At 45.1% G+C, this 27,771-nt stretch overlaps 1 protein-coding gene across 1 annotated transcript; it reads left to right on the top strand.

Moving 5' to 3' along the window:
- The first annotated feature begins 24 nt into the window (after positions 1–24).
- Positions 25–27,560, top strand: LHFPL4 (LHFPL tetraspan subfamily member 4). The gene is made up of 3 exons (XM_047850090.1): positions 25–430; positions 24,443–24,679; positions 27,207–27,560. Exons 1-3 carry the CDS (start codon positions 25–27, stop codon positions 27,305–27,307), a joined length of 744 nt encoding a protein of 247 aa, XP_047706046.1. The 3' UTR covers positions 27,308–27,560.
- The last annotated feature ends 211 nt before the right edge of the window (positions 27,561–27,771 follow it).

Below are 27,771 nucleotides of genomic sequence, written 5' to 3'. Positions count from 1 at the left end.
CCGCCGGCCCCGCCCCCGGGCACCATGCTGCCCTCGCAGGAGGCCTCCAAGCTCTACCATGAGCACTACATGCGGAACTCGCGGGCCATCGGCGTGCTATGGGCCATCTTCACCATCTGCTTCGCCATCATCAACGTGGTGGTCTTCATCCAGCCCTACTGGGTGGGCGACAGCGTGAGCACCCCCAAGCCTGGCTACTTCGGCCTCTTCCACTACTGTGTGGGCAGCGGGCTGGCGGGCCGCGAGCTTACCTGCCGCGGCTCGTTCACCGACTTCAGCACCATCCCGTCCGGCGCCTTCAAGGCAGCCGCCTTCTTCGTGCTGCTCTCCATGGTGCTGATCCTCGGCTGTATCACCTGCTTTGCGCTTTTCTTCTTCTGCAACACGGCCACGGTCTACAAGATCTGCGCCTGGATGCAGCTCTTGGCAGGTAGGGGAGAGGTGGGGATGGGACCCCTAGAACCCTCTGACCCCTTCCAGGACCTCTTCTTGGAGGGGTCAGAGATAGATTCTGCTCTTCTATCCAAAGACACACCTCCTTGGCAGCCACTGGGGAGGGGATTTATGAGAGAGAGACACCTTGGAGCAGGAGGTAGAGCCTTAGAACTGGGTCTTTGAATGTGTGTGCTTGGATATGGGCAGACTGCATTTAGTGATGGGTTAGTGTTATGTTAGAGTCTCTGAGAGTCTCTTTTGGCTGTCTTAAGGGAGATAATTATCTGAACGAGGAGTTACTCTCGGAGTGAGCAATTTCTGTTGTATCAAGAAAAGCATGAGATGAGGGAAATCAAGAGATGTAACTTTGACCTTTATCTTGGTGACATTATCAACTTGGGTGTTTCACTTTATTTCTCTGAGGCTGGGTTTCCTCATCTGTAAAACAATGGAGAAGATTCCAAGAACAAATGAAATAGTATCTTGTAAACTTTAAAGTTCTATATTAAGATAAAGGAAGGTAATAGGAGGTTGTCTGTAGTGTCTATCTAGTGTTTGAAATGTGGGTGGTTGACAGAATTTGGCAACATGGAGGTCTTGGGAGGGCAGATCTCCACCTCCTACCCTCACCCAATGCAGGAAAGGTTCTGGTACTATGCCCAATCGGAATGAGTCCCTGGGACTCTTTGAAATGTTTAGCTAGGACAGACATCTTACCCTAAGAACCAGAGAAGGGACTTTTGGAAATAGGAACTGCTGAGACCGTATTCCAGGATCCATTAGTGTCCCCATCCCCACCTATCTTTTGATCGAAGGCAGATTTTGAAGATTCAGCAACTTGGGTATTTGCCTAATTGCAGGCAGGGAAGAAAGTTGGGCTGGGGAAAGGCCAAGATATAACAGGAATGGAGGAGGAGGGCTAGGAAAAGTTTGGAGCTCTCCAGGGATGAGAAAGAGAAGGGAAAATGTGATGAGGTGCAGCAGAGATGGTCTTTCAAAATAAGTACCTCAGGGCATTCAACAAGTGTGAGCCTCTTCAAAAGAGACTCCCTACAGGAGGTGTTATATCACTTGCTGATAATTCCACTGCTCAAAACATTGGAGGGAATTCTCTTTGGAGTGTGAGGTGTGTTCTCTTGAACATCATCATTGACGGAAACCTCCATCTTTTAAAGGAAGAATATGACTTTTGGAAATGGCTGAAAGTCACTTAGGGCCAAGTATAGAAAATACAATAGGTGATCAAATTGGGAGTTGTCACCTGTGATGAGAGCCAAGGTATGAAGGCAAAATCATGAGGCTGGTTTGCTTCCCCAAGAGGACTTTTACAAGTAGAGGGAGGAATTACTGTCCCATTGGAAGGGTTTTCTCTACTCTCAAAAGGACTACTTTGAAGAAAGCTGTGTTAATTCAGAGGAAGACATTCTAATGAGCTTGTTTCAAATCTGTCTCACTCCGTCTACTTAGATGTGGGTCTTTTAGGACCTTTGAAGTTGAGGAAGAATTGTAGTGTGTGGGAGCTATCTCTCCATATTTCTCCATGGTACCCAGAAGGTGATTTTATCTATTTTCATTCTATTTCCTCCAAAAGCAAGCGGGAAAGAATATATTCTCATCTGGAATTCTCAGTTCCTCAGCCTTAATTTGGAGTCTGCAGATGGGTTGCTGACCTCTTGACCTTCCAAGTCTCTATAATTTATGTGGGTTTAATCTTCGGGATTTGATGAAGTGTCCAATAACCCTGTGTAATTATAGAATTTCAGGAATCATAGAGATAAGCTCCTTCAAACCCCACCCTCCCAACCCTTCCATTTTAAAGAAAGGAGATTAAAACTAGAGAAAAGGTCTTACCCAAAGTCACACAGCCAGTAGTGGAGTAAACTAGGTCTTGACTCCTGGCCCGGTGCTCTTTCCCTTGTGTTGTTGCCCCACCTGAGGGCTGAGGAGGCCAGTTAGCAGAGTTGAACAGTTTATTCCATTTTGCTTAGAGATTTCTGAGTACTCTGGGTAAGTGACTGATCCACTTTGTTTAATAAAGTGACAACAGGACAGAAGCCAGAGCACTGGACTATGAGTCATGGGATAGGGTCTTGTCTGACTTTGTCTGGGTGATTCACCCTGCAATATTAAGCACTTGTTTTTAGCTTAAATATAAGTTTTGTCACCCTTACAGTGGGAGACTAACCAGTTACATTAGTGGATTGAAAGTATCTCTTTCAGGCCTGTGGGTCTCCTAAAACAACTCTTTCACCAAGATCATTTTATTCAGAAAGTAAGAAATCGGTCACTCTCAGAGGAACCACAGAGCAGCAAAGGGCCTTGTTTATATCAGGTAAGAATTAGAATTCTTGTTCAAGTGAACTTTTATTCAAGTATTTTAGGCTTTTTTTTAAAAGGTTATTTATTTATTTTTGAGAGAGAGAGAGAGAGAGAACAAGTGGGGAAAAGACAGAGAGAGGGAGAGAGAGAGAGAGAGAGAGAGAGAGAATCCCAAGCAGGCTCAGCACTGTGGAGCTCAGACTCATGAACTGTGAGATCATACCTGGGCTGAAGTCAGATGCTTAGCCAACTGAGCCACCCAGGCACCCCTATTTAGACTCTTCTAAGTGCAGAACACTGAACTATTGGGAAGATGTAAAGATACCTATTCCTTTACTTATTCTTTACTTATTCTGTGATCATCCCTGTGCTAGCTGCTGCAATACCGAGATCATCCTGGTCTCCAGGGATTTAGGCTATACAGTGCAATTCTCGCTCTCAGGAAGCTTACCATCTAGTTGGATCGCTATACTGGGCAGTATTCATTCAATGACAAGTGACAGAAACCCAACTCAAGATGGCTTAAATAAATTAAAATAAAATAAAATAAAGAGGGTGGGGTTTTGGCTCACATAACTTAAAAGTCAAGAGTATCTTGCCTCAGGGGTGCCTGGCTGGCTCAGCTGGTAGACTGTGTGATTCTTGATCTCAGGGTTGTGACTTCAAGCCCCATGTTGGGTTATAAAGATTACTTAAAAATAAAATCCTAAAAAAAAAAAAAAAATACTATCTTGCTTCAAGCAGAGATGGATCCAGACACTCAAATAATGCCATTTAGAATAGGTCTGTCTCCATTTTTTGGTTCCATCATTTTAAAGTCCACTTCTCTCTTGAAGGTGATAAATAAGGCTACTAGCAGCTCTGAGTTTATACTGCTTTAGCCTAGCAATGCCTGTGGGAAAAGGACATCTGTTAGTGGTTCCAGCAAAATTTCAGGGCTGATTCTCATTGGCTCAGCCTTTGGCCACAGGTTCATCACTTAGTTAACCAATGTGACTTTGTCTAAGGCCTCAGTCGCATGCCCACATTGACGGATAGTGGAGACAGGTCACTTCCTAAAAAGGGAAATAAAGTGTGACCTCTGATAAGACAGGTACAGAAAGAAGCCTCACTCTGGAGGGTCTGAGCACTAATATATGCTGGATCATAAATGCTGTGGAAACCCAGGGCACTTGAGGAGGTGGCCCTTTAGTTGGCAGGTGAGGCTTGAGTGGAAAGTGAGGGTGTGGACGGGTGTGAGGTGTGGGAGAACATTCTGAATGGAGAGGAAGACCATGGGCAGAGACACAGAAGTGAGAAAGCCACATCAGGCTTGAGTGTGACATCCACATAGGGGAGCAGTGGGAGGAGAGGTGAGGAAGAAATGATGGGGTTACAGTGTGCCAATCTCTGAATACTGTGTCGGATATTTGGACTTTAATCAGTAAGCAGTTCAAAGCTACTACAGCTATTATTATTATTTTGGAAAAATAGTTAACATTTCTGAGCCTTCATTGTATGCTTGGCCATGTAAACATTTACATGCAGGGGACGCCTAGGTGGCTCAGTCGGTTAAGTGTCCAACTCTTGATCTCAGCTCAGGTCTTGAGCTCGGGGTCGTGAGTTCAAGCCCTGCATTGAGCTCTGCACTGGGCATGGAGCTGACTTAAAAAATAAGAAAATAAAAATAAATAAACATTTACATGCATACTATTATTTAATCCTCACAACAGTCTATGCAGTAGGTACTATTATTACTATTTTGTAGATGAGAACACTGCGCCTCAAAGAGGATTCATTTGTCCAAGATGATAAGTGGCAGAACTAGGATTGTAATTTGGTCTGTCTGACTCTAAAGCCCAAGGATTTATGAAGGATTTATACAGGAGCATTAATGATGGGAGCAGTGGTGGGAGGTTTTTGGCATAAGACTCGAATGTTAAGTGGAGAGGCTGTAAGACCCACGTGGCTCTTCATGGAGTTAGTGGTCACTTCTCATGGTATCTCTGCTACTCTTTACCTGGTCTTTCCTACTTAGAGAGAACACACAATGTGCCAGCTTCCGGGCTAGACATTTTCATATCCATTATGTCATTTACTCTTCATCTGTTGAAGCGACTTGCCCAAAGGTCACACTTCTGGCAAAAGGTGGAGCTGAAACTTAATGCAAGTCTAAATGGATCTAGTACCTCTTCTTACCAACAAATTGGAACCTGGGGGAGGAATACAGAAATTACAAGGTACGGCTGTCAGCTCTCTGTCAGCTCTCTCTACCCAGTGTTTACCTGTGGGCTGGGTGAGGTTAGCCAAGTGGGGGTTGCTGGCTGGAGTAGAGACGCAGGCTGGAAGCCTGGTTGAGAGTCCGAGGGGGCAGAGTAGGGTAGTGGTTTAGAGCAGAGGACTTAGAATTCTCTCTCTGTTCCTTCCCAGATGTGTGCCCCTGTATAAGTGGGTTTCCTCTCTGTGTCTCAGTTTTCTTTTCTGTAAAAAAGAGATTATTATTATTATTTAAGATTTTATTTTTAAGTAATCTCTATACCCAGCATGGGGCTAGAACTCAACCCGGGGATCAAGAGTTGAATGTTCCACTGACTGAGCCAGCCAGGTGCCTTGGGGAGATTATTACTGTACTTATCTCAGAAGTGGTAGAAAGAAATAAACACAATGTTGGGTGTAAATCACTGAATGTGTTCCTAGTGTACAACAGGCACTCAATAAATGGTTATGTCATTCCTGTGACATAGTCTGAGTGAAGAGCAGCTTGGGAGGAGCTCTTGCTGCTCAGGTGGGAGAGTTTGGATTGCTGGGATGATCAAAGGCCACGAGAAGTCATTAACAGTCAGCTGAAAAGGGTCTTACAAATCAGCTGTCCCAACTGCCTCATTTTACAGATGAAAAAACCTAGTCCCAGAGAGAAGAGACAAGTTCATGTCACAGAGTGAGGCTCTTCTTTCCACAGAAGGGAGATGATTCTGACCACAATTCATTCAGTACTCAGTGTCAGGCACTGCCTGGGTGCTGGAGTCACCTCAGGGAATAGGACGTGGGAGGTGGTGTGGGTGGGTGCTGGGGAGACTGAAGGTGGGGATGGCAGCAGGGGGTTGGTGATCCTGAGGTGAGCACCTTCCAGCCTTCCCAGCCTTAGAGTGTGTATCCAGACTCCTCCCCATTTCTTTGGGGTTTGTTTCAGATTTGGTTTGGGATTTTATTCATCCCATACATCTTTGTTTTAATTTTTTTAATGTTTATTTATTTTTGAAAGAGAGAGAGAGACAGAGACAGAGACAGAGTGAGAGCAGGGGAGGGGCAGAGAGAGAGGGAGACACAGAATCTGAAGCAGGTTCCAGGCTCTGAGCTGTCAGCACAGAGCCCGATGCGAGGCTCGAACTCATGAACCAAGAGATCATGACCTGAACTGAAGTCGGATACTTAACCAACTGAGCCACCCAAGCACCCCCAGTACATCTTTGTTGTATGTGTATGTCCCGCTGAGCACATTAGGGGGATTTCTTTCTTCCCCCACTCCATTGTCTTTCTTCCTCCCCCAACTGTCCCTTCCTTCCTTCTTTCCTTTTTTCCACCCTCTCTCCCTACACCTTTCCTTTCTTTCTCACAACAGTCCTTTACTGACAGCCTCCCCTGTGTGTTAAGCCCCATGCTAGGCTCTGGGGATCTGTAGTAAGGGTCCTTGCTGCCAGGCTGCTCACAGAGTAATGGGAGAGGCAGGAAAGAAGACAGATCATCACTTTGTGCATGACACATGAAATGACTGAGTCAAGCACAGGGTATTCTAGGAGCACAAAGGGGACTTCCGACACAGTTAAGGACAGCCAGGGAAGTCTTCCAAAAAAGTCGCAGCATTTGATAGAGGATAGGGAGGAGGGAGAAGGGCATCCAGGCAGAAGAAACAGTATGATCCTAGGCATGAGGATCGGTAATGGCCTGGTGTGTTTTGGGAACTACCAGCAATTAGGGCAAGGAGTAGTGAGTGTTCAGAAAGGGAAGCTAGATCATGGAGGCTTCTAAGCCATGGTAGGGAGTTTGCAGACTATCTGTTGGTATATAGTTGTTGAAAGTTTTTTGGAGAATAATTAATACATGCACATGATACAAAATTCAAAGGTAAAAAAGGTATACAATCAGACATCAATCTTCCTTCCTGCCCTCATTCCCCAATGATCCTCTCAGAGTTCTCTGGGATAACCCCTATCACCATTTTCTTGAGTATCCTTTCCAAGAAATCTCACAAAATACAAGCAAATGCAAACAATTTTTTTTTTACAAAAATGGCTTATTAGTTATCTATAGCTGTATAACAAATTACTCCAAAACTTAGTTGCTTAAAGTAACCAGTATTATCTCAGTTTCTGTGAGTCACAGGAATGTGGAGCAGCTTAGATGGGCAGTTCTGGTTCAAGGTTGCTCCTGAAGTTACAACCAAGACCTCATTGGGGGCTGTGGTCATCTCAGGTTGACTGGGGCTGGAGGATCCACTTCTAAGTACCCTCATGTGTTGGCAGAAGCCCCCAGAATGAGTGATCCGAGAAAGGGGGAGAAAGGAAGAAGTTGTATCGCTTAACCTTTCTTTTTGGCAACAGTTTTATTGTGATATAACTGATACGTCATACAGTATATCCATAGGAAATGTATAATTCAATGGTTTTTAGCATATTCATAGAGTTGTATAACCATTACCTCAATCAACTTCAGGGTATTGTCAGTACCTCAAGAAGAAGCCTTATACCCTTTAGGTATCACCCCACAAAGCACCTATCCAACCTCCTTAGCCTTTGAACAACCACTAATTGACTTTCTGTCTCTCTGTATTGGCCTGTTCTTCATATCAATGGGATCTTACATTATGTGGTTTTGTCAACTGGCTTCTTTCACTTAGCATGTTTTCAAGGTTCATTCATGTCATAGCATATATCAGTACTTCATTCCTTTTTATGGCCATAATGTTGCATTGTATGGATAGACCAGATTTTGTTTATTCATTCATTAGTTGATTGACATTTGGGTTGTTGTGACTTTGGGGCTATTATGAAGAATGCTGCTATGAACATTTGTGTACAAGTTTTTTGCATGGATGCACGTTTTCATTTCTCTTGAGTATATACTTCGGAGTGGAATTGCTGGCTCAAATGGCAACTCTATATTTAACATTTTGAGGAACTGCCAGATTGTTCTCCAAAGTGGCAGTACTATTGTGTATTCCCACCAGCACTGTATGAGGGTTCTTATTTCTTCATATTCTCATCAACACTTATTATCTGACTGTTTAAGTTATAGCCATCCTACCAGGTGTGAACTGGTATCTCATTGTGGTTTTGATTTGTGTTTCTCTAATTATTCATGGTTTCCTGTGCTTATCGACCACTTGTATTATCTTTTTTGGAGAAATATCTATTCAGATCCATTGTCAATTTCTTAATTGGGTTATTTTTCTTTTTTTATTATTGGGTGGAAAGAATTCTTTGTATAGTTTAGATATAAGTCCCTTATCAGGTATATGATTTGCAAATGTTTTCTTCCATTCCATGGCTGTCTTTTGTCTCTCTTGATAGTTTCCTTTGAAACACAAAAGTTTTTAATTTGTATAAAATCCAGCTTATCTTATCTTTTTTTCTTGTGGTTCTTGTGCTTTTGGTGTCATGGCTAAGAATCCTTTGCAAATCCAAGGTACAAAAAACTTACCTCTGTGTTTTTACCTAGGAGTTTTATGGTTTCAATTCTCCCATTTAGATCTCTGATCCATTTGAGTTAATTTTTTTATATGAGGTAAGGTAAGGAAGGATCCAGCATCCTTTTGCATGTAGCAATCCTGTTGTCCCAGCACCATTTATTGAAAAGATTATTTTTTCTCGAATGCTCTTGGCACCCTCGTCAAAAATCAATTAACCATAGATACATGGGTTCATTTCTGGACTCTATTCTATTCCATTGATCTATATGTCTGTTCTTATGCCAGTAGCAGACTGTCCTGATGACTGTTGTTTTGTAGTGACTTTTCAAATCAGGGAGTGTGATTCCTCCAACCATGTTCCTTTTTAAGATTGTTTTGCCCATCACATTGCCTTTTTAAATTAAAAAAAAATTTTTTTTTAAATAAGCTTCACGTCTAGTGCAGAGCCCAATGCAGAGCTTGAACTCACGACCCCGAGGTCAAGACCTGAGCTGAAATCAAGAGTGGGACACTTAACTGACTAAGCCACCCAGGCACTGCATCACACTGCCTTTTATGTCCTAATCTCAGATATCACATTTCACCGCTTTTACCCCACCCAACTGTTAAGATTTTTCCATTTTAGTGTATAAAGAGCTACTTTAAAAAAAATGTTTATTTATTTATTTTGAGAGATGGGGTTGGGAGGGCAGAGAAAGACGGAGAGAGAGAGTCCCAAGCAGGCTCCACTCTGTCAGTGCTGAGCCTGATACGGGGCTCAATCTCACAAACTATGAGGTCATAACCTGAGCCAAAATCAAGTCAGATGCTTAACCGACTAAGTCACCCAGGCACCCCTAAAGAGCTACTTTTTCTTAAGAGCTGCATAATATACTCTTGTATAGATGTGCCATCAGTTATTTAATCAATATTTAAGTTGTTTATGATATTTTGCTATAACAATATTTCAGTGGATAATGTTGCATATAAACAATTTGATACATACATATAAGGATAAAATAAAGACCTAGAGCAGAATTGCTGGATTAAATGGTCTGTATATTTATAATTTTGACAGATCCAGCCATAATGCCCTCTGTAGAAGTTGTACAGAGTTACAATCCCAGCAGCAGTGTATAAAAGTACCTGTTACCCCACATCATTGCCAACTGATTGTGTTATCATATATTTTATTTTTTGCCAACCTGATGGGTAAAAAAATACTCTTAAATTTTTTTTTAATGTTTACTTATTTTATTTTTGAGAGAGAGAGAGAGAGCGCGCAAGCAGGGGAGGGGCAAAAAGAGGGAGACAGAATCCCAAGCAGGCTCCATGCTCAGCGTAGAGCCTGATGCAGGACTTGGTCTCATGAGCCATGAAATCATGACTTGAGCCAAAACCAAGAGTCAGACATTCAACTGACTGAGCCATCCAGGTGCCCCCAAAATACTCTTATAGTAGTAATTTGCCTTTCTCTTATTATGAATGAAGTAAACACTTTTTATATATATCTTTTCTGTAAACTGTCAGCTTATATATATATTTCTTTTTTAAAACTTTGTTTAAGGTTTATCTTTTTATTTTGAGAGAGAGAGCACATGCAAGCAGCGGAGGGGCAGAGAGAGAGGGAGAGAGAGAATCCTAAGCAGAATTCGCAGTGTCAATGCAGAGCCCAAGAGATCATGACCTGAGCCTAAATCATGAGTCGGAGGCTTAACCCACTGAGACACCCAGGTAGTATATATATATATACACACTCACACACACACTATATATATATATATATATATATATACACTATATATACACTATATATACACAATATATATATATACACACACTATATATACACACACTATATATACATTATATATACACTATATATATATATATATATATATATATAGTGTATATCTATCAAGTTAGAAATGAATGGTATTTTCTCTCTTTGATATGTAAGAACTTTTTTGGGGGTGCCTGGTTGGCTCAGTCAGTAGAGTGTGCAACTCTTGATCTTAGGGTTGTAAGTTCAAGCTCCATGTTGTGTGTAGAGATCACTTAAAAATAAAATGTCAAGAAAAAGAGAACTTTTGTATATTAAGAAAGTTAGCTCTTCATGATAAGAGTTACAAATATTGTTCCCAGTTGATCTTTTTACTTTGTCTATGAATGTTTTCTTTACCATAAGATTTTTTTTTTTTTCAACATAATCATACTGTTGGTTCCATCCTGGGTTTAGTGTGATACCTAGACAGCCTTGAAGTGTTTTGAGCAGGGGGGAAACATATCACATCCGGCTATGGGTAGAGGGACTGAAGACCATTTGGAGGGGTCCAGAGGACAAGAGCTGAACTATTCTTTTCCTGAAAGCCTCCTATTTGTGTCGTTTTCTTTTCATTCCCATTTTATGTCATTCATCATTACCAACCTTACTTTAATCCCAGAGAAGTTTAATGGTATAATGAGAGCCCTGGACCAGGAGTCTGTGCCTGACACATAGTAGGTGCTTAACAAGTGCCTGTAAATGAATGAATGATGACATCTGATTGAAGTCCTATTCCACCATCCACTCCTTTGGAGGCAGCATATTCAGTGATTGGACAACCTGAATTTGAATGCTAAATATGGCATTACCAACTAAGTGTCTTTAGGAAGGTTACACAATTTCTGAGGCTTAGTTTTCCTCATCTATAAAATAGGGATAATAATAGTAACTATCTCAAGGGGCTGTTGAAGGGTTGACTGTGAATACTGTATGGACCTGGGCACAAAGGAGACCCTCAGGAACTGTTAGCAGTTGTTATTAGCTGGTGTGTGATTTCAGTCAAAACACTTTGGCTCCAACATTCCATTGTCTGTGCTAGAACACAGGGGGAAAGATTGAAAACTGGGAAGAATTAGAATATAAGTCTGAAGAAGCAGGTAGGGCTGGCTATGGAGAGCTTCCCAAGTTGGTCTAGGACTTTGGGTCCTATCCTTATGTGATGGGCATTCACTTTTAGGCCTGAGAGTCACCAGTGCCACATGTGGGTGTAGAAAGATGACTGGGGTGGCTGCTGCAGGGATGGACCAGATGGAGGCTTGATGAGGGCAAGGAGCCCATGGTCCTGGTGAAAGGTGCTGAGGCAGCAGGGAGACAGGAGGAAGAGGACAGGAGACCTATTTAGGAGATCAGTGGCTGTGCTGGAGTGAGGACAAAGCAGGTGGTACAGATGATTCCAGGTTTCCTTCTTGGGTGATTGGATCTCTGGACTGACATTCCCAAACATGCAGGAGGAAGATCGCATCAGTTTGGGAAATGTTGAATTTACAGACCCTATGGGATGTGCAAGAGGAAAAGTCTCACAAGCAATTGGATATTTGGGCCTGGAGCCTAGGGGAGAGATCTCAGGTGGAGACTGAGATGTGAGGCATCCTCAACTGAGTCTGAGGGTGGGTGAAATTACCCCGGGAAGAATGTGCAGGGAGAAGAGGAGAGCCTAGCAGCAGATTGAAAAGAAGCCAGAAATGGAGGCTTGGAGAGAAGAGCCAGAGCAGCTGCTGAGATTAGCAACTGAGACACTGAGAAGGATGGCCTCGAGAAAGGATGCCTGCCTGGAGGAGCCAGAGGGGGACGGAGAAGGGATGGAACCACCTGGGAGGGCCTGGTCCAAACTAGAGGGAGAGGAGACTTTGGACCAAACCCAAGAGAAGATGTGGCGGAGCTGAGCCAGGGCAATGGGGGATGCATGGGTGGGTGGGTTCAAAGGTTATTAAAAGGCCATGTGCTTGGTGCAGTCTGGGCCTGGTGTGGGTGGTGAAGTAAATACTCTTCCCAAATGATTACCCCACAAAGTGATGGGGGTCCATCTCTCTGTAACAGTTTCTGTGACACCAGATACAATTATTGGTCTTCTCATTTAAAAAATTTTTAATTTTAATTCGAGTGTAGTTAACATACAGTACAATACTAGTTTCAGGGGTACAATATAGTGATTCAGCCGTTGCATACATTACTCTGTGCTCATCAAGACAAGTGTGCTCTTAATCCCTTTCACCTATTTCACCCATCCCCCCCACCCACTATTATTTGTCTTCTTACTAGTTCCCCTACTACCCTGTAGTGTCCTCAAGATCAGGAACCAGGAGCTGGGGACTGAATTTCAGAGGAAGAGAGTGTCCCAGGAAGAGGGAATGGTCAGTACAAAGGCCTCTATGTGGGGCTGAACCTGACTTGTTTTAAGGGACAGAAAGGAGGCCAGTGAGGCTGGAGTTTAGGGCATGGAAGCCTAATGGCTCCAAGGAAGGTGGGTGAGCCTACCTCAGTGCTTTCTTCTGAGTGCTTCTGGGGAGCTTGCAGAGGGCACTGAGCAGGGGAGTGGCACCTTCCGTTTCTGAAAGTTCACTGTGGATGCTGAGTGGAGAGCAGCTGCTGATGAGATAAGTGTGGGAGCTGAGAACTTAGTTAGGAGGCCCCAGTGGTCATCTAGTTAGGAGGGGGTCATGGCAGGTTGGACAGATGGTTGTAGTAGAGGTGGAGAGAAGTGAGATCCTGGATAGTTTTGGAGATCAAGGCAGTCGACCTTGGGAATGGGTTGCATGTGGGGGTGAGGGGAAGGGTGGGGTCAGGTGCCTCCTAGCATCTGGGTGTTGGATGGGAGATGGTGAGCCCAGTCACAGGAGTCCCGAGCCCCAGCATATCGGGCTGATAGAGGCACTAAGGTTGGGCCTCGATCTACACAAATCCAGTGGGTTGGAGCTGACCTGTAGGAACTGACTGTTACAGTCTTGCTTGTCTTGGGGGAGCAGAACCAGTGCTCAGACTTAGGAGCAGGGACCTGTAGACACCCTCCTTCCCTTGGAGGGTCAGCCTGTCAGAGGTTGTTGCCACTGGTCATGACTGCACTGGGCACTGGGGAAGCAATTCATTGGAGTGCTGGGATCTCAATGCATATGCAAACTCTTCACTGGGCTCCTCTCAGCTCCAAATGCAGCCTGATCCTTTTCTAAACCTGAAGGAGGGACTCACAGGCAATGCAAGCAGCTGGCCATGTGTTCTATGCTGGATTGCTGCTCTGTGTTCCTCCCCTTTCCTAAGACCTTTACTGCTTTGTAAAGTCATCACTGTTCTTTGTAGAAAAACTGGGGACTATAGATGAACAAAACTACATCTGTAATCTCACGCTCCCAGCAGCATTCTTTTTTTTTTTTTACTTTCTATAATTTATTTATTTTTTATAATTTACATCCAAGTTAATTAGCACATGGTGCAATAATGATTTCAGAAGTAGATTCCTTAAGCCCCTTACCCATTTAGCCCATCCCCCCGCCCACACCCCCTCCAGCAACCCTCTGTTTGTTCTCTATATTTAAGAGTCTCTTATGTTTTGTCCCCCCTCCCTGTTTTTATATTCTTTTTGCTTCCCTTCCCTTATGTTTATCTGTTTTGTATCTTAAAGTCCTCGTATGAGTGAAGTCATAGGATATTTGTCTTTCTCTAATTTCGCTTAGCATAATACCCTCTAATTCCATTCATGTAGTTGCAAATGGCAAGATTTCATTCTTTTGATTGCCGAGTAATACTCCATTGTATATATATGTATATATCACATCTTCTTTATCCATTCATCCATTGATGGACATTTGGGCTCTTTCCATATTTTGGCTATTGTTGATAGTGCTGCTATAAACATTGGGGGGTCCCTTCGAAACAGCATACCTGTATCCCTTGGATAAATACCTAGTAGTGCAATTCCGGGGTCATAGGGTAGTTCTATTTTTAATTTTTTTGAGGAAACTTCATACTGTTTTCCAGAGTGGCTGCACCAGTTTGCATTCCCACCAACGATGCAAAAGAGACCCTCTGTCTCCGCATCCTCGCCAACATCTGTTGTTGCCTGAGTTGTTAATGTTAGACATTCTGACAGGTGTGAGGTGGTGTCTCAGTTTAGTTTTGATTTGTGTTTCCCAGATGATGAGTGATGTTGAGCATTTTTTCATGTGTCAGTTGGCCGTCTGGATGTCTTCTTTGGAGAAGTGTCTATTCATGTCTTTTGCCCATTTCTTCACTTGATTATTTGTGTTTTGGGTGTTGAGTTGGATAAGCTCTCTATAGATTTTGGATATTAACCCTTTCTCTGATATGTCATTTGCAAACATCTTCTCCCATTCCATTGGTTGCCTTTTAGTTTTGCTGATTGTTTAGAAGCAGTCATTCTTAACTGCTTGGCCTACACTCATAAGACTATAGAGTACTCATTATGAGCAGGCTCTGGAGCCAGAGTCTCTGGGTTCAGCCTTTTGCTGGCTGGTTTTGCAACTTACCAGTTGTGTGACTTTGGATAACTTAGATAACCTCTCTGTATCTCAGTGTCCTCCTCTGGGAAAAGAAAATAATAATGCAGATTGTTGTGCAGATTAAATGATCTAAGGTGTGTAAAGTACTATAGTGTCTGCCACGGTAAATTCTATATAACTATTTGCTGTAGCTATGTAACTATTTTTTCCCAAAGTGAAATTATAGTGCATTAATTTCTACAGCCTCTGGAAACCTAACATATTGTAAGTATTTTCTGTATCATTAAGTCTTCTTTAATAGCTGCCTGAGCAAATTTATATTAAAGTTTCATAGCTAAGTGGTATTCCATGTTATGAAAGAGCTATATTCCCATATTGCTGGAAAATAAGTTGCTTCTTTCTTTCTGTTCTTCCTTTATTATTTCTCCCTCTCCTCCTCTTCTCTCTCTTATAGGTAACCACATGATGGACATCCTTGTAGCTAAAACTTAGAGCATATCTATGAGGGTTTTCTTAGGATAAATTCCCAGAAATTGGCAAGCTCAGTCAAAAGCGGTTTAGAGATTTTCATTTTTATGTTTTTGTGACTAACCCATTATTTCTGAGAGTTACATTTGGGCTGTGCATTGCCATTTTTGTTGCTTTCATTATTTCATTGCAAGTGAGTGAGAATCTCTGGCAATAGTCACCTACTAGTAGACAGCTCCTGCCCACCTTACGGCTTCAGTGGGTCACTCTTTCACATGGCTCTGAATCCAAAATGTGCAGCAGGTTGTCAGTACAATGTCTCCGTCCCCTCCTGTCCTCCAGACACTCAGTTCCCCTCCCTAGAAGTAACCAAGTCTGGTGCGTGAGTTTTCACAGTTCGTGAGATCAAGCTCCGCATCCAGCTCTGGGCTGACAGCGTGGAGCCTACTAGGGATTCTCTCTCTCCCCCTCCCTCTCTCTGCCCCTCCTAGACTCATGCTTTCTCTCTCTCTCAAAATAAATAAACTTAAAAAAAAGTAATCAAGGTTATCAGTGTCTTCTAAACTCTTCCAGAAATATTTATGTCCATGGAAGAACACACACACACACACACACTCTCTCTCTTTCCCCACTCCTTAGAGAATGCTAGCATCATGCCACATACATTGCTCTGGACTTTGTCTTTCACTTAGCACACCCACATGCCATCCCACATCAGCACACCTAGGCTTCCTTTGTCCCTTTCAGGACTACGTGGTGTGCCATTGCACAGATGTGCTCTGTCTAACCTGTGGTTTATTGGTGGGCATTTAGGTTCTTTCTTCTGTTTACTTATGACACATTACATATGTAGCCTTTTTTAAAGTTGGCTTTTATTGAAGTATAACATATTTAGAGAAAAGCACAAAAATCGTTACCTCTGCGGCTCAGAGAATTTGCACAAAGTGAACGTGCCTGTGGAAATAGCATACAGACCAGGAACCTGATGCCCCCTTCAGTCACTACCCAAAGGTAATCACTATCCTGAGTTTTCATCCTGGAGGTTAGTTTTGCCTGTTTTTGAACTGTATATGAATGGAATCACACTTTTTCTCAGCCGTATGGCTCTCAGATGTAGCAACTTGATGCTCACACCATTTGTTCCTCCTCAGGCAAGGTCTTGCTCTGGTGGGAGTCCCCCCCCACTGCCTTGCAAAGGTGTCCTCCGGCTGTGTGCTGACTAGGTGGGGGGGGAGCAAGCTCTCCGGTGTCTCCTCCTATAGGGGTGCTAATCCCATCATGAGACCTCACCAAACCCTAATCACCTCCAAATACCATCCCACTGGGGGTTAGGGCTTCAACATATGAATTTTGTAGGGACATAATTCAGTCTATAGCAAGACTCTGTGGAGTCTGCCTAGGGACAAAAAGCCCTGGGGACATCCTGTCTGACCCCTCAGTAAAAGGTAACAGCTGTGGCATGTCAGGCATGGCTCGGGCAGCTGAGCGAAAACAGAGGCCTCTCGGGAGTGCCCAGCTCAGCGAATGTCCCTGGAGGATGGTGTAACAGTGTTATAATGAAATGCTATTAAAATAGCTAAGCATAAAATGCATCATTAAAAAGCTTTACATAAAGGCACATTTACAGCACAAGCTTTAAAGAAAATAAACACCTGAGTGTATCGTATATTTTCTCTCATTAATTCTTCACTACTTTTGGTCTCACCCATGTTTAATTCCCAAACTCAAGTATCATTCTTCCCTTTAACTCTCTTTTAGTTTCTTAATTATTTTTTAAAAACTTAAGAGGATTTCATGGTCTGGCATAGATGGATAAGGATTGTCTGTAATAATATAGTTTTTGTTATGTGCAGATGTTAGACACTTTCACCAGTATAGGAGGGCACAGAATGAAGAGTGTCCCCCTCTCCATGAAGAGTGCACCCAGGCCACATCTCCGAGGCATCCATCATTAAATTACTTCTGTATACTTCTAGAAATGTTTATAGATATGCAAGTTTATATGTGTATTCTTTGAAAAATCAATATTTTTATTCATTCATTTAATCTTTTAAGGTTTGTTTATTTTGAGAAAGTTGGGGGTGGGGGTGGGACAGAGAAGGGGAGAGGGAGAGAGAATCCCAAGCAGCAGGCTCCACACTGTCAGTGTAGAGCCTGACGTGGGGCTCGAGCCCATGAACCTCCAGATCATGACCTGAGCTGTAATTGAGTCGGATGCTTAACTGACTGAGGCACTGAGGTACCCAGATGATGTTTTTAAATTTCACAAGTAATACATGAATATTCACTCCGTGAAAAGCTGAAACATTACATAAAGGCTAAAGTTCTCACGCCCTCCCTGCCCAGAGGCCACCACTCTTATAAATTTAATTTCCATTTCCCCTAGATCTTTTTCTGTGCACATACATGTCCGTGAGGTAAATATATCATGTCATTTTTGTGTTGCCCCTACTTACTTTCTTCCTCTCTCTCCCTCTCACTCTCTCATGGTAAAATACACATAACATAAAATGTACCATTTTAACCATTTTTTAACTGCACAATTCCATGGTGTTAAGGACATTCACCATGCCGTGAACCACATCCATCTCTCTCTTCCAGAACTCTTTTTCATCTTGCAAAACTGAAACTCTGTTCCCTTTAAACACTAACCCCCCATACCCCTCCCCCAGCCCCTGGCAACCACCTTCCTACTTTCTGTCTCTGTTAATTTGACTCCTCTAGGGACAGCATATAAGTGGAAGCCTACAGTATTTGTCTTTCTGTGACTAGTACATTTCACTGAACATAATGTCCTCATGGTTCCTCCATGTTATAGCGTGTGTCAGAATTTCCTTCCTTTTTAAGGCTGAATAACATCCCACTGTGTGTAGGGACTGCCCCCTGTCTTTTTGAAACAAGAGGGAACATGCCTATGTGTGGCTGTCTACCTGCTAATGTATTGGAGAGGATAGGTGGTTCAGAGTATGCACCCCAGCTCTGCTATCTCTAGCTGTGTGACCTTGGGCACATCACTTAACCTTTTGGGGCCTGTTTCTTCATCTATACAAATGGGGATAACAATTCATTCATAAACATAGAGCAGTTAGAACAGTGCCTGAAACACTATGTGCTTGACTTTTTAAAATGACAATTGCTAGGGTGCCTGGCTGGCTCAGTGGGTAGAACATGTGACTCTTGATCTCAGGGCCGTGAGTTCCAGCCCCATGTGGGGCATGGAGCCTACTTAAAATTACATTTCAACTGTTTGTTGCAGCAGACATCACGTGTCAGAAAGCTTCCTGTGTCAGTCCTCACAGCTGCTCATTCATTCTACCTGTTCTACCTTGTAAGAAGGTACATACATCCTTATTGGGGCGCCTGGGTGGCTCAGTTGGTTAAGCCTCCGACTTTGGCTCAGGTCACAATCTCATAGTTCATGAGTTTGAGCCCCACATTGGGCTCTGTGCTAACAGCCCAGAACCTGAAGCCTGCTTCCAGTTCTGTGTCTCCCTCTCTCTGCCCCTCCACTGCCCACACTCTGTCTCTCTCTAAAAAATAAATAAACACTAAAAAAAAAAAAAAAAAAAAAAAAAAAGGTACATCCTTCTTAAAGCCATAGATGGGATTATACTATACATTGTAATGTGAACCTTGATTTTTAAAATTTCTTAATATATCTTAGAAGGTTTTCCATGACAGTGTATACAATTGTTCTCCACTTATTTTAATAGCTTTGCAGTATTCCATGGCATGGATATACCAGCCTTTATTTAATCAGTTCCCTCTTAATAGACATTGCAGTCCTTTGTTATAAAGATGGAGGTGCAGTGAATATACCCCATACACACCCTCTGTGTACACGCACAAGTTCAGCCATAGGGTACATTTTTGAGTCAGGGATAAGTGCATGTATGATTCTTATAGATACTGCCATGTTGTTCTCCAAGCAGAGTAGATGTCCCACTTCACACGCTACAAACAATGAGACATACCCCCATTACAGTGATGATGGTGACCACCCAATATACGTTGTGGCCTTAAGAAGTAAATATCACCATCCCTATGATGACACAACGGAGGTTCAGAGAGGTGAAGTGACTTGCCCAAGGACACACAATTAAAAAGCTGTTCTCCCAATACATATATGTGATACAATCTTTAAAAGGAATAACACATTATTATAACAGTTAGGACTAAATTTGGCTGCATGTGATAGGAAAACCCAAAATAATTGTGGTCTAATGACCCAAGGTTCAGTCTCTTATATAAAACAAATGCCCAAGAGTTAGACAGTCCAGAACTGGTATTGTAGCCCCTGAAGTCAAGAGCTCTTTTTAGAGCTCTGCTTCACCACTCTTGGGTAAGGCCCTTGTCCTCATAGTTGAAGATGGTTGCTAGAGCCCTAGCCATCACCTCTGCATTCCAGGCAGCAGGATGGAGGAATGGGTGAAGAAAAAGGGGCAAAGAGCACATTCTAGCAACCTTACAAATCTGTTTATATAAAGTTATTTTCCGTGAAGACACATAGCACATCTGCATGCATTTTTGCCTACTCATGTGACCTAGTCATGTAGCTGCAAAGGAAGCTGGAAGCTTTATTTTTGATGGTCAAGTTCTCAGCAAAAAACTGGGGGTTATAATAGTAAGGAGAGGGATGAACAGATATAGTAGCAAAGTACTAGTCTCTGTCATGATTATGTGTAAAAATTAAGCTAATCACCTTCCACAGGCAGTGACTGTTCACCGTTCTTGACTATCTGGAAAAAGGTTTATCTCTTTTGTCCAAATTTTTTTTCCACTTCCCCAAGAGTTGCCATGACCTGTCCCCACTTCACCAGTAATAATTTGCACACCTCTTCTCACCTGCCAGTTGATTCTCACAAAAGTGCTATGAAATAAGTGGGGTGGATGTCATGATCCCATTTTACAGATGAAGAAACCAAGGCCCAGAGTGGTAAACCAACTTTGCCTAAAGCAACATAGTGAAGAATGGAGTTCAGCTTCCTTTTGAGGCCATGCAAGGTGGGCAGTGTCTCATGGCTTCAAGGAGAAAGGCTCAGTTTGGTGCTAGTATTTCCTTAATTCCTCACACACTATTAAACCTCTTAAACAGAGAGAGAATGCTCAGAGCATTTGGCAGGCAAAAGTATCCAGCTAGGATCTAAGAACATTGTTTTGGTTTCATTATATTTATAGTTTCCTTCTATTTGTGGCAAATGATCCTGGTTTCCTTTTCTATGATAGTGATATAAAGCTTACTTTTTAAGTAAATGCCTCTAAGTTAAAAAGTGAGGCTATTAAAAGAAAAATGTTAAGTAAAGACCTGTCTGGGTTTAAATACAGATCCCACCACTGACTAGCTCTGTGTCATGAGATATGATACGTGGTTCCTCTGAACCTGTTTTCTCATCTATAAAATGAGGATCATGATTTTCCCTACCTTATAGATTTGTAATAGCATTAAACAAGATCATGGTGTCAGGAGCTCTGCACCTTGGCATGTAGTTAAGCACTCAATGCTCTTTGTTAACATTATTATCATATTATGAATATTCATATTATTAATTTTGTCACAACACTTTCTGGCTGCTTGGAGCAGGGGAAGTCAGTGGACTGAAGGGTAATGGATAGAGATTCCCCATCAGAGGGCCCCTTCCCTATACTAGTGGTTCTCAGCCAGGGACAGGTTGGCGCCCCCCCCCACCCCCCCCAGGGGACATTTGGCAATATCTGGAGATGTTTTTTATGATGACGGCAGGGGTGGGGTGTGGGGTGGGGGGAGATGTGTGCCACATCCCATAAGGCACAGGACAGCCCCCCATCATGAAATATTATCAGGTCAAATGTCAAAAATGCTTCCTTTGAGAAGCCCTACCCCACATGGCACCCCACACCTGTGTGTGTGATTCAAAGCAGCCGGCTCATTATTTCCAAAAGAGACTCGAACTCAGACTCCAAAGACTTCAGCCTCAGTTTCCTCATTCAGCACATGGGGATGAAACCTGCCTTACCTGGAGTCATTCTATCTCCTGAAGGTTGAAACTCTTTGTCACTTCCTTGTTTTAGGCTGTCCCTAGTGGTCTTTTCCTCTCTTCCCCCAGGTCCAGGGAAGCCATCTGATTGGTTTTTCTCCATTTGCTTGACTTCTGGGTGTTTCCCATTCCCTGAGCAGCCTTGGGCACCCCATAGCCACCACCTACAACGCGGCAGAACAGAGAAGGCAGAGAGAGTGGGTTAGAGATGGAGAGGTCCACCCCCTCCCTCTCCCAGCATCCTGTTATTCTGGGTCTCCACCCCAAGTCTGCTTCCTTGCAAGCACTCCTTGACATGCATAAGTATTCTGTTTGTGTACTGACTTGATTTTATTTCTCCCACACACCTCTTCTGAGGACCACGCCTCCAGGGGCCCCAGCATCCTGCACAATGTCCGGCACATTACTGGCCCTCGGATTTACGTGTGCAGTGTTCGAAGGGAGAGCCGGAGAGAGGAAAGGGCCAGGTGCTAGATCCAGAGAAGGAAGAGAAGTGAGAAAAGGATGAGAGAAGAGGAGGGCTGATGAAAGAATGTTAAATGCAGAGAGATCTAACCAGACAAGGGAAGAGGAGAGGGAGGGTCGAGGCCGACCCTTGAGCGCGATGCAGACATGCCCGAGAGACAGTAGCAGAACAAGAGACAGATGCAGAACAAGAAAGATGAAAGGGTGGACAAGAGAAAGGAATGGGGAAGCACGCGACTGAGAGAGGCACGTGGGCGGTGAGAGCGAGAGCGTGCGGGCGCAGGGCCACGGGAAGGAAAGTCCTTGAGGGCTGAGCGCGGAGCTGCCAAAGGGAGAGGCCCGCCCTGCGAGCCCGGCGGTGCTGCGGAGAGCTCCGGGTGCGGGCGCCGTCTCCATGGAAACGGCGACGCTCTGGGCTGGAGAGGAAATGCGGCCTGTGGGGAGGGGAAACGGAGGGGCTGGGTGGACTTGGCCCATGCCCAGGCTCTTTTCGTCACCCCCAGCCTTTCGCTGAGGAGGCGGGAGCGCGCCTCCTGGGCCGGAGCCCTCAGATACCCAGTGCGCTCCTTCGCTCTCCTTCCCCGACCCCGGCGTTCGAACCTCCTCTCTCTCCGACAGGGGCCTAGAGGGCCTTGCAAAATATCTGGGATATTTGGGGAGGTGGGCGGGTGGACCTTCTCCGTAGGCTCCTCCTCTCCTCCCTCCCAAGCGCTCAGTCCTGGGCCTTCTCTGTATCCAGAGCTCCAGTCCCAGGGATTAACCTGCCCACAGCTCCCAAGTTTACATCTCCAGCACCGGTTTCCCCCTGAGCTTACCTCTTCATTTGGGTGGCCAAAGTGCATCTTCGAACTTGTGGGATTCTTTAGCTCCCCCAAGCTCATTCTCACCCCAGGGCTTCTTGCATTTGCCGTCTCCCTTTGCCAAGAACCCTTTTCGCAGCAGGTAAGCGACTCGCGGTACTCTAGCTGCGACTCATCTTGGAGGAGGCAAGCACGGGGAGAGGGGACACAGCCCTAAATTTGTGTGCGGTCACGGTGCTGTGGGGGAGCCCTGCATCAGGACGAGGAGCACAACCTAGGGATGTGGGGAATACTGTCGTGTCACAGGAGGACGGAGGAAGGCTACAGGAGGCAAAACCTTAGAGCGAGGGGCCCCAGCGCACTGGTAGACGGGAGTCTGGAGCCTAGGGAGCACTTCCTTGAACGATAGGTGAGGGAGACACGTGACAAAGCTGAGGGCGTCCTCCCCACCCTGGGGACTAGATGGGCCTCCGGGACAGTGGGCAGCACTGACCACCACCCTCTCTTTGTCATCACTGTCTTCTAAAACCCAGATTAAGCACCCCATGGGCCTGGTGTGGAACCTTCAGGTCTCAGACACAGTAACCTTGTTGCTGGTGGGACTGTCGAACACCGAGAGGGCAACATCAAGCCGCAGACACAGTCACAAGTCACAAGGCTAGCTGCTCACACCGCATGGCAGGAGTGGAAGGTCACAGCCCCTGGTTGCTTACTGAGCCTGGTTGGCTCTCTTTGGCTGTGTGGGCTTGTGCTGTTTGGCTCAGACTTAGGTCCCACCAACTAGGCTGGGCACTGCAAAGAGCCTACCCAGACAGACTATTTGGGTTTGGATTGGCAGAGGTGGGTCACTAAACATTGGTGAGTGGATGCCAAGGTGGGGAACCAGCAGGGGCCTATTTCCGTAGAAGCCTCTTCTTGGCCTCTCCCTGTTTCCCCTCCTCCACCGCCTGAAACTAAGCTCCCTGCTCCCCAATAATTTCCTTATTTATGTGACTATTCTTTTTATCATTATGACTAGTTTTGATGATAGTAATAATATTTAACATTTATCTGGGATTTACTATGTCAAGCATTTACATTTGCTGCCTCCTGTAATCTTTGCAATGACTTGGATGCCATCATTAGCCCTATTTTACAGATGAGAAAATAGGCTCACGGGTGAAGGAACTGGCCTAAGTTCCCACATCTAGAAAAGACGTGAGTAAGGATTTGAGCCCCAGCCCTGTAATGTCTTTGCTCTCACGGACCTTTCCCCCGCCTAACTGCAAACTCTGTGAGGCTGGAGTGCAAGCAATGCCCCCATCCCCTGCCCAGTCTAGTGCCTGCACATGCGGGGCCCTCAGTGAGAAAATGCTGGGGACTGAGTGTCTTACACACCTGACTTCCTTTAATCCTCACCACCACCCTGGGCGGTAGTGCTGTTATTTCCATGACACAGACACAGACAGGTGGCATCCCCAAGGTTGTACTCCCAGTAAGTGAAAGAACTTACCCCAGTCTTTTCTTTGAGAGCAGCACTCAACTGCGTGAATGAGAACATAGGTCCAGCCTCTTGAAGGAAAGGGAATGGCGCTCAATAAATGTTTGTTGAATGAATGACAAAAATAAAGAACGAGGAGGATGGGAGGGGGTAAGCATGGTCAGGATGCTAAAGGGAGCTGAAGCAGCTGAGCGTGAGTTACTATTTTCTTGTATTTGCACCAAGGCTTCCTGGAGGAGTTGATTTGTTAAGGGCATTATGGGTCCTGGAAAGCTTCTGCTCCCCGAGGCAGGAGGCCATCTCAGACCCTAAAGTTTCTGGAACCCACAGAAGCGGTTAACAGGCTCTTGGGTTGACGGGCGGGGGAGGGGGTGCGCGGGGGCGGAGGTGGGGGGGATGGAGGTGGGGTAGGGGGTGGGGGGGGGGGGGATGCGCAGCCCAGCCTGGAGGGCTGTGGTGGTCCTCTGGCTCTGGGGAGTACTCAACCCCTTCTCTCTTCCTCCCTGACCATGGCGGTGTGCCCGGCCTCGCGTCCCCTCAGCTCTGTGCCTTGTGCTGGGCTGCATGATCTTCCCCGACGGCTGGGACGCCGAGACGATCCGGGACATGTGCGGGGCCAAGACCGGGAAGTACTCCCTGGGGGACTGTTCAGTGCGCTGGGCGTACATCCTGGCCATCATCGGCATCCTCAACGCCCTCATCCTCTCCTTCCTCGCCTTCGTGCTGGGCAACCGGCAAACAGACCTGCTGCAGGAGGAGCTCAAGCAGGAGAACAAAGGCGAGTGTGCTTGGGGCCGGGGGTGGGGCCCAGAGGTGTCACAGAGTACTCAGACAAAACCAGAGCTGGAAAGGGTGCAGGCAGTGAAAGCCATTTGACGTTATTCCTCAAATCCCAACATTTGCATGCCTGTGACCCAGCAGACCCAACCAGGAGTATAAACCCATGAGAAATGTGCTTGGACGGTCTTAGCAGCAGTTTCAAATAGCAAACTACTGAAAACAATGGCCATTGACAGGAGGATGGATAAATAAATGGCGATATATTCATATTATGGAATAGTGCATAATGAATGAATACACTTTAGTTATAAGTAACAGAATGGACACATCCTGGAAACATAATATTGAGAAAGAGAGGGAAAAAAAATCGAGTTCCAGAAGATGACAGAATGATATTTTTATGGAGCTCAATAAAAAACCAAAAGACACGAAATAATGTGTGCCTTAATAATAAATATGTTTATGGTAGTACTGTATATATTTTTTTAAGCAAAGAAACAATAAATACAGAAGATAGGATGATGGTTATCTGTGGTTGGGATAGAAGAGGGGAGGCCAGGAGCATGAGATGTGGGTGTGTAGGCATGTACAAATTATTGGCGATCACAGTTCTTTCATGGTGAGCCCACACAGGTGTTTGTATACGTAGTATATTACATATCAACTTTTGTATGTATCAAGTAACACTGAAATACAGTAAAGAAAAAATTGACACATGAGGCCAGAGGCTCAGTGCTAACCACTGTTATCAGATGTTTATGCATATATGTATATAACATATGTTATATGTCCCTTTATAAAATATATAGTAGTGTTATGTGCTAATATAACACAAGATAGGCATCATCCTAAACAAATCCCTTGCTTCTTGTGCCCAACCCTAGAGCATATCTGAAAGATCTTTCTTTATCCTTTTATGGAGAACCCTTTATATCCAGTGCTTAGCATTACATCAGATGGAGGAACTATAATTTCTTAACCATTCTCCTTTTAGGGACTGGTAGGGAGGTTTCCAGGATTTTACCATCACTGACAATGCTAGGCTAGACATCTTTGTGCCTTGTTATATACAATGTTTTCTGGGTGCTTTTTCAGAAGTGGAGTTGCACACTTACAATTGTAATGGCAGTGCCAGATTACTCTCCAAAGAAGGGTTGGTCTTCTGAGCCAGGAGCCTACCCTGCCCCTGGAGCAAGGGGCCGGGGGGCGGGGGTGGGGTGGGGGTGGGCAGGGATGGCACCAGTGGACAGACACCTGTCTGTCTGCGTGTGCGTTCCCTGCAGTGAGAAATAGGAGTAGTGGTTTTCACAGTCGCACCCTGCATGTTACATTAGCATGTGCTGGGTGTATATTTAGCACTCTCCATTAATTATATTCCTCTCTTGGAGCCTCTCACCTATAAAATGGGGATAATGGCAGTGAGGCTTATTATCTCATCTGGCAGGAGGCAGGTTAGTTTGGTGGTGAACCCTTGGACTGAAGGCAGACCGTCTGTGTGGGAAGCAGGCTGATCAAAGAAATGGCTTCATGTCCTTGAGCCTTAGTTTCCTGCACTTCATAAAATGAGGGTGGTGGAAGTAGTACCACCTTACAGGGCTGTCTTGTGAAGAAGAAAGATTATGTCTATTAAGGGGCACTTGATGAATACTCAGAAAAAACTGTCACTGCTCAAGACTCCCCATCAAGCAGACATCATGGCCATCATTTTACAAATGAGAAAGGTGAGTCTCCAGGGAGGTGCAGTTAACTTGCCCAAGGTCACCGAAGCAGTGCAGCCAGGATTTGAACCCAGGTCCAAATTCAAAGGCCAGACTTTTCCCTGCTGCCTGCTTCCTTTTCAGGGGCCCTCCTGGGCTGCTGGGCTGCTAAAACCTGTCTGTGAGCCTCCTGTCCCTGGAGACCCTGACACCTGGTGGTTTCTGTGCTCTTGGTGTGAGGTCAGGGCCTGCCCTCTGGTGGCAGCTTCCAGAAGTGCATGACTAAGAGCCACGGCCTTTCTGAAGAAGGGGTCTGGGGGTGCAATTGGGTGAGATGGGCCCAGCCAGCGTCCTCTCCTCCCTCCCCAAAGCGCCCTATTCTCAGTGCTAAGAATGATGTGAAGGAGCCCCAGTTTGCCTTCCCTCAACCTCTGTGGGTCTCCATCCCTCCAGTTCAGTTCTGAGCCAGACCTCTGGGACAAAAGTAAAAAATAAAATAAATTGCTATCATTTCCAGCATTTACTAGGCACTAAACATTGTGAAAAAGCCCTTAGCTATAATTATTTATGTCTTTTTCACCCCTCAGAATCACCTGTGAAGGAGGCTATGATGACCGTTGTATAGATGAGGAAATTGAGACTCAGAGGGGTCAAATGGCTCAAGATCATCCAGCTAGGCAGAGGCCTGGCTGGAATTTCACAGCCTGTGCAGGTCACTTCCCTGCCCAGCTTTGCCCACCCCACCTGAGAAGTGGCCGAGGGGAGCCCCAATGCCCTGGCAGTCTCTGACTTTCTCCAATTCTCTCTCTCTCTCTCTCTCTCTCATAGATTTTGTGGGCTCTACAGTAAGCTCTGTGTTGCGGCCAGGGGGTGATGTCTCCGGATGGGGAGTCCTCCCCTGTCCCGTCGCTCACTCACAGGGACCCTGAGGGCCAGGATCACAGCCCAGGAATTGACCTGTCCTCAGCTTCTCCCGTTGCCTGCCCTCTCATCCCTTCATTCAAGCTCCAGGGGAAGACCCCATCGAGGACTGACTTATCATCTGCTACCTGCCTGTAGCTCCAGGCTTTGAAGAGATCGGGGCTGGGATGCAGTGTGGGGGAGGGCCTGATTCTGCCCTTCCCTCAACTGACCTAAGGGAGCTGGAGCCCCGGGCCCTTGGGCTTCTCCTTTCCTCCCTAGCCTGGCCTGGGGACCCTGCAGAGTTTCCAGGGGAAGAGACGCCGTGGTTCCAGTTCCCCAGGCCCCCTCAGTCTGGAGGGCTGCTGCCTGGCTGTATCCTTGCCTCCTCTGGTCCCTGCCTCCTGCAGAAACTTATTCAGGACACTGGCCTAGGGTGGACCGGACTTTTTCCTATTTTTTTCTCCTCCGATGATGGTTCCATCATATCATT

The sequence above is a fragment of the Prionailurus viverrinus genome, chromosome A2, assembly GCF_022837055.1.
Source record: "Prionailurus viverrinus isolate Anna chromosome A2, UM_Priviv_1.0, whole genome shotgun sequence".
Taxonomy (NCBI): Eukaryota; Metazoa; Chordata; class Mammalia; order Carnivora; family Felidae; genus Prionailurus; species Prionailurus viverrinus.
Note: the sequence above shows the minus strand (reverse complement) of the source record. Positions and strands in the feature narration are given on the sequence as shown.

Excerpts from the sequence above, each read along its gene's own strand:
- LHFPL4 (XM_047850090.1), top strand. The coding sequence starts at position 25 with ATGCTGCCCTCGCAGGAGGCCTCCAAGCTCTACCATGAGCACTACATG. Across the intron at positions 431-24,442 it reads CTGGATGCAGCTCTTGGCAG|CTCTGTGCCTTGTGCTGGGC; the intron begins GTAGGGGAGAGG and ends GCGTCCCCTCAG. Across the intron at positions 24,680-27,206 it reads GCTCAAGCAGGAGAACAAAG|ATTTTGTGGGCTCTACAGTA; the intron begins GCGAGTGTGCTT and ends TCTCTCTCATAG.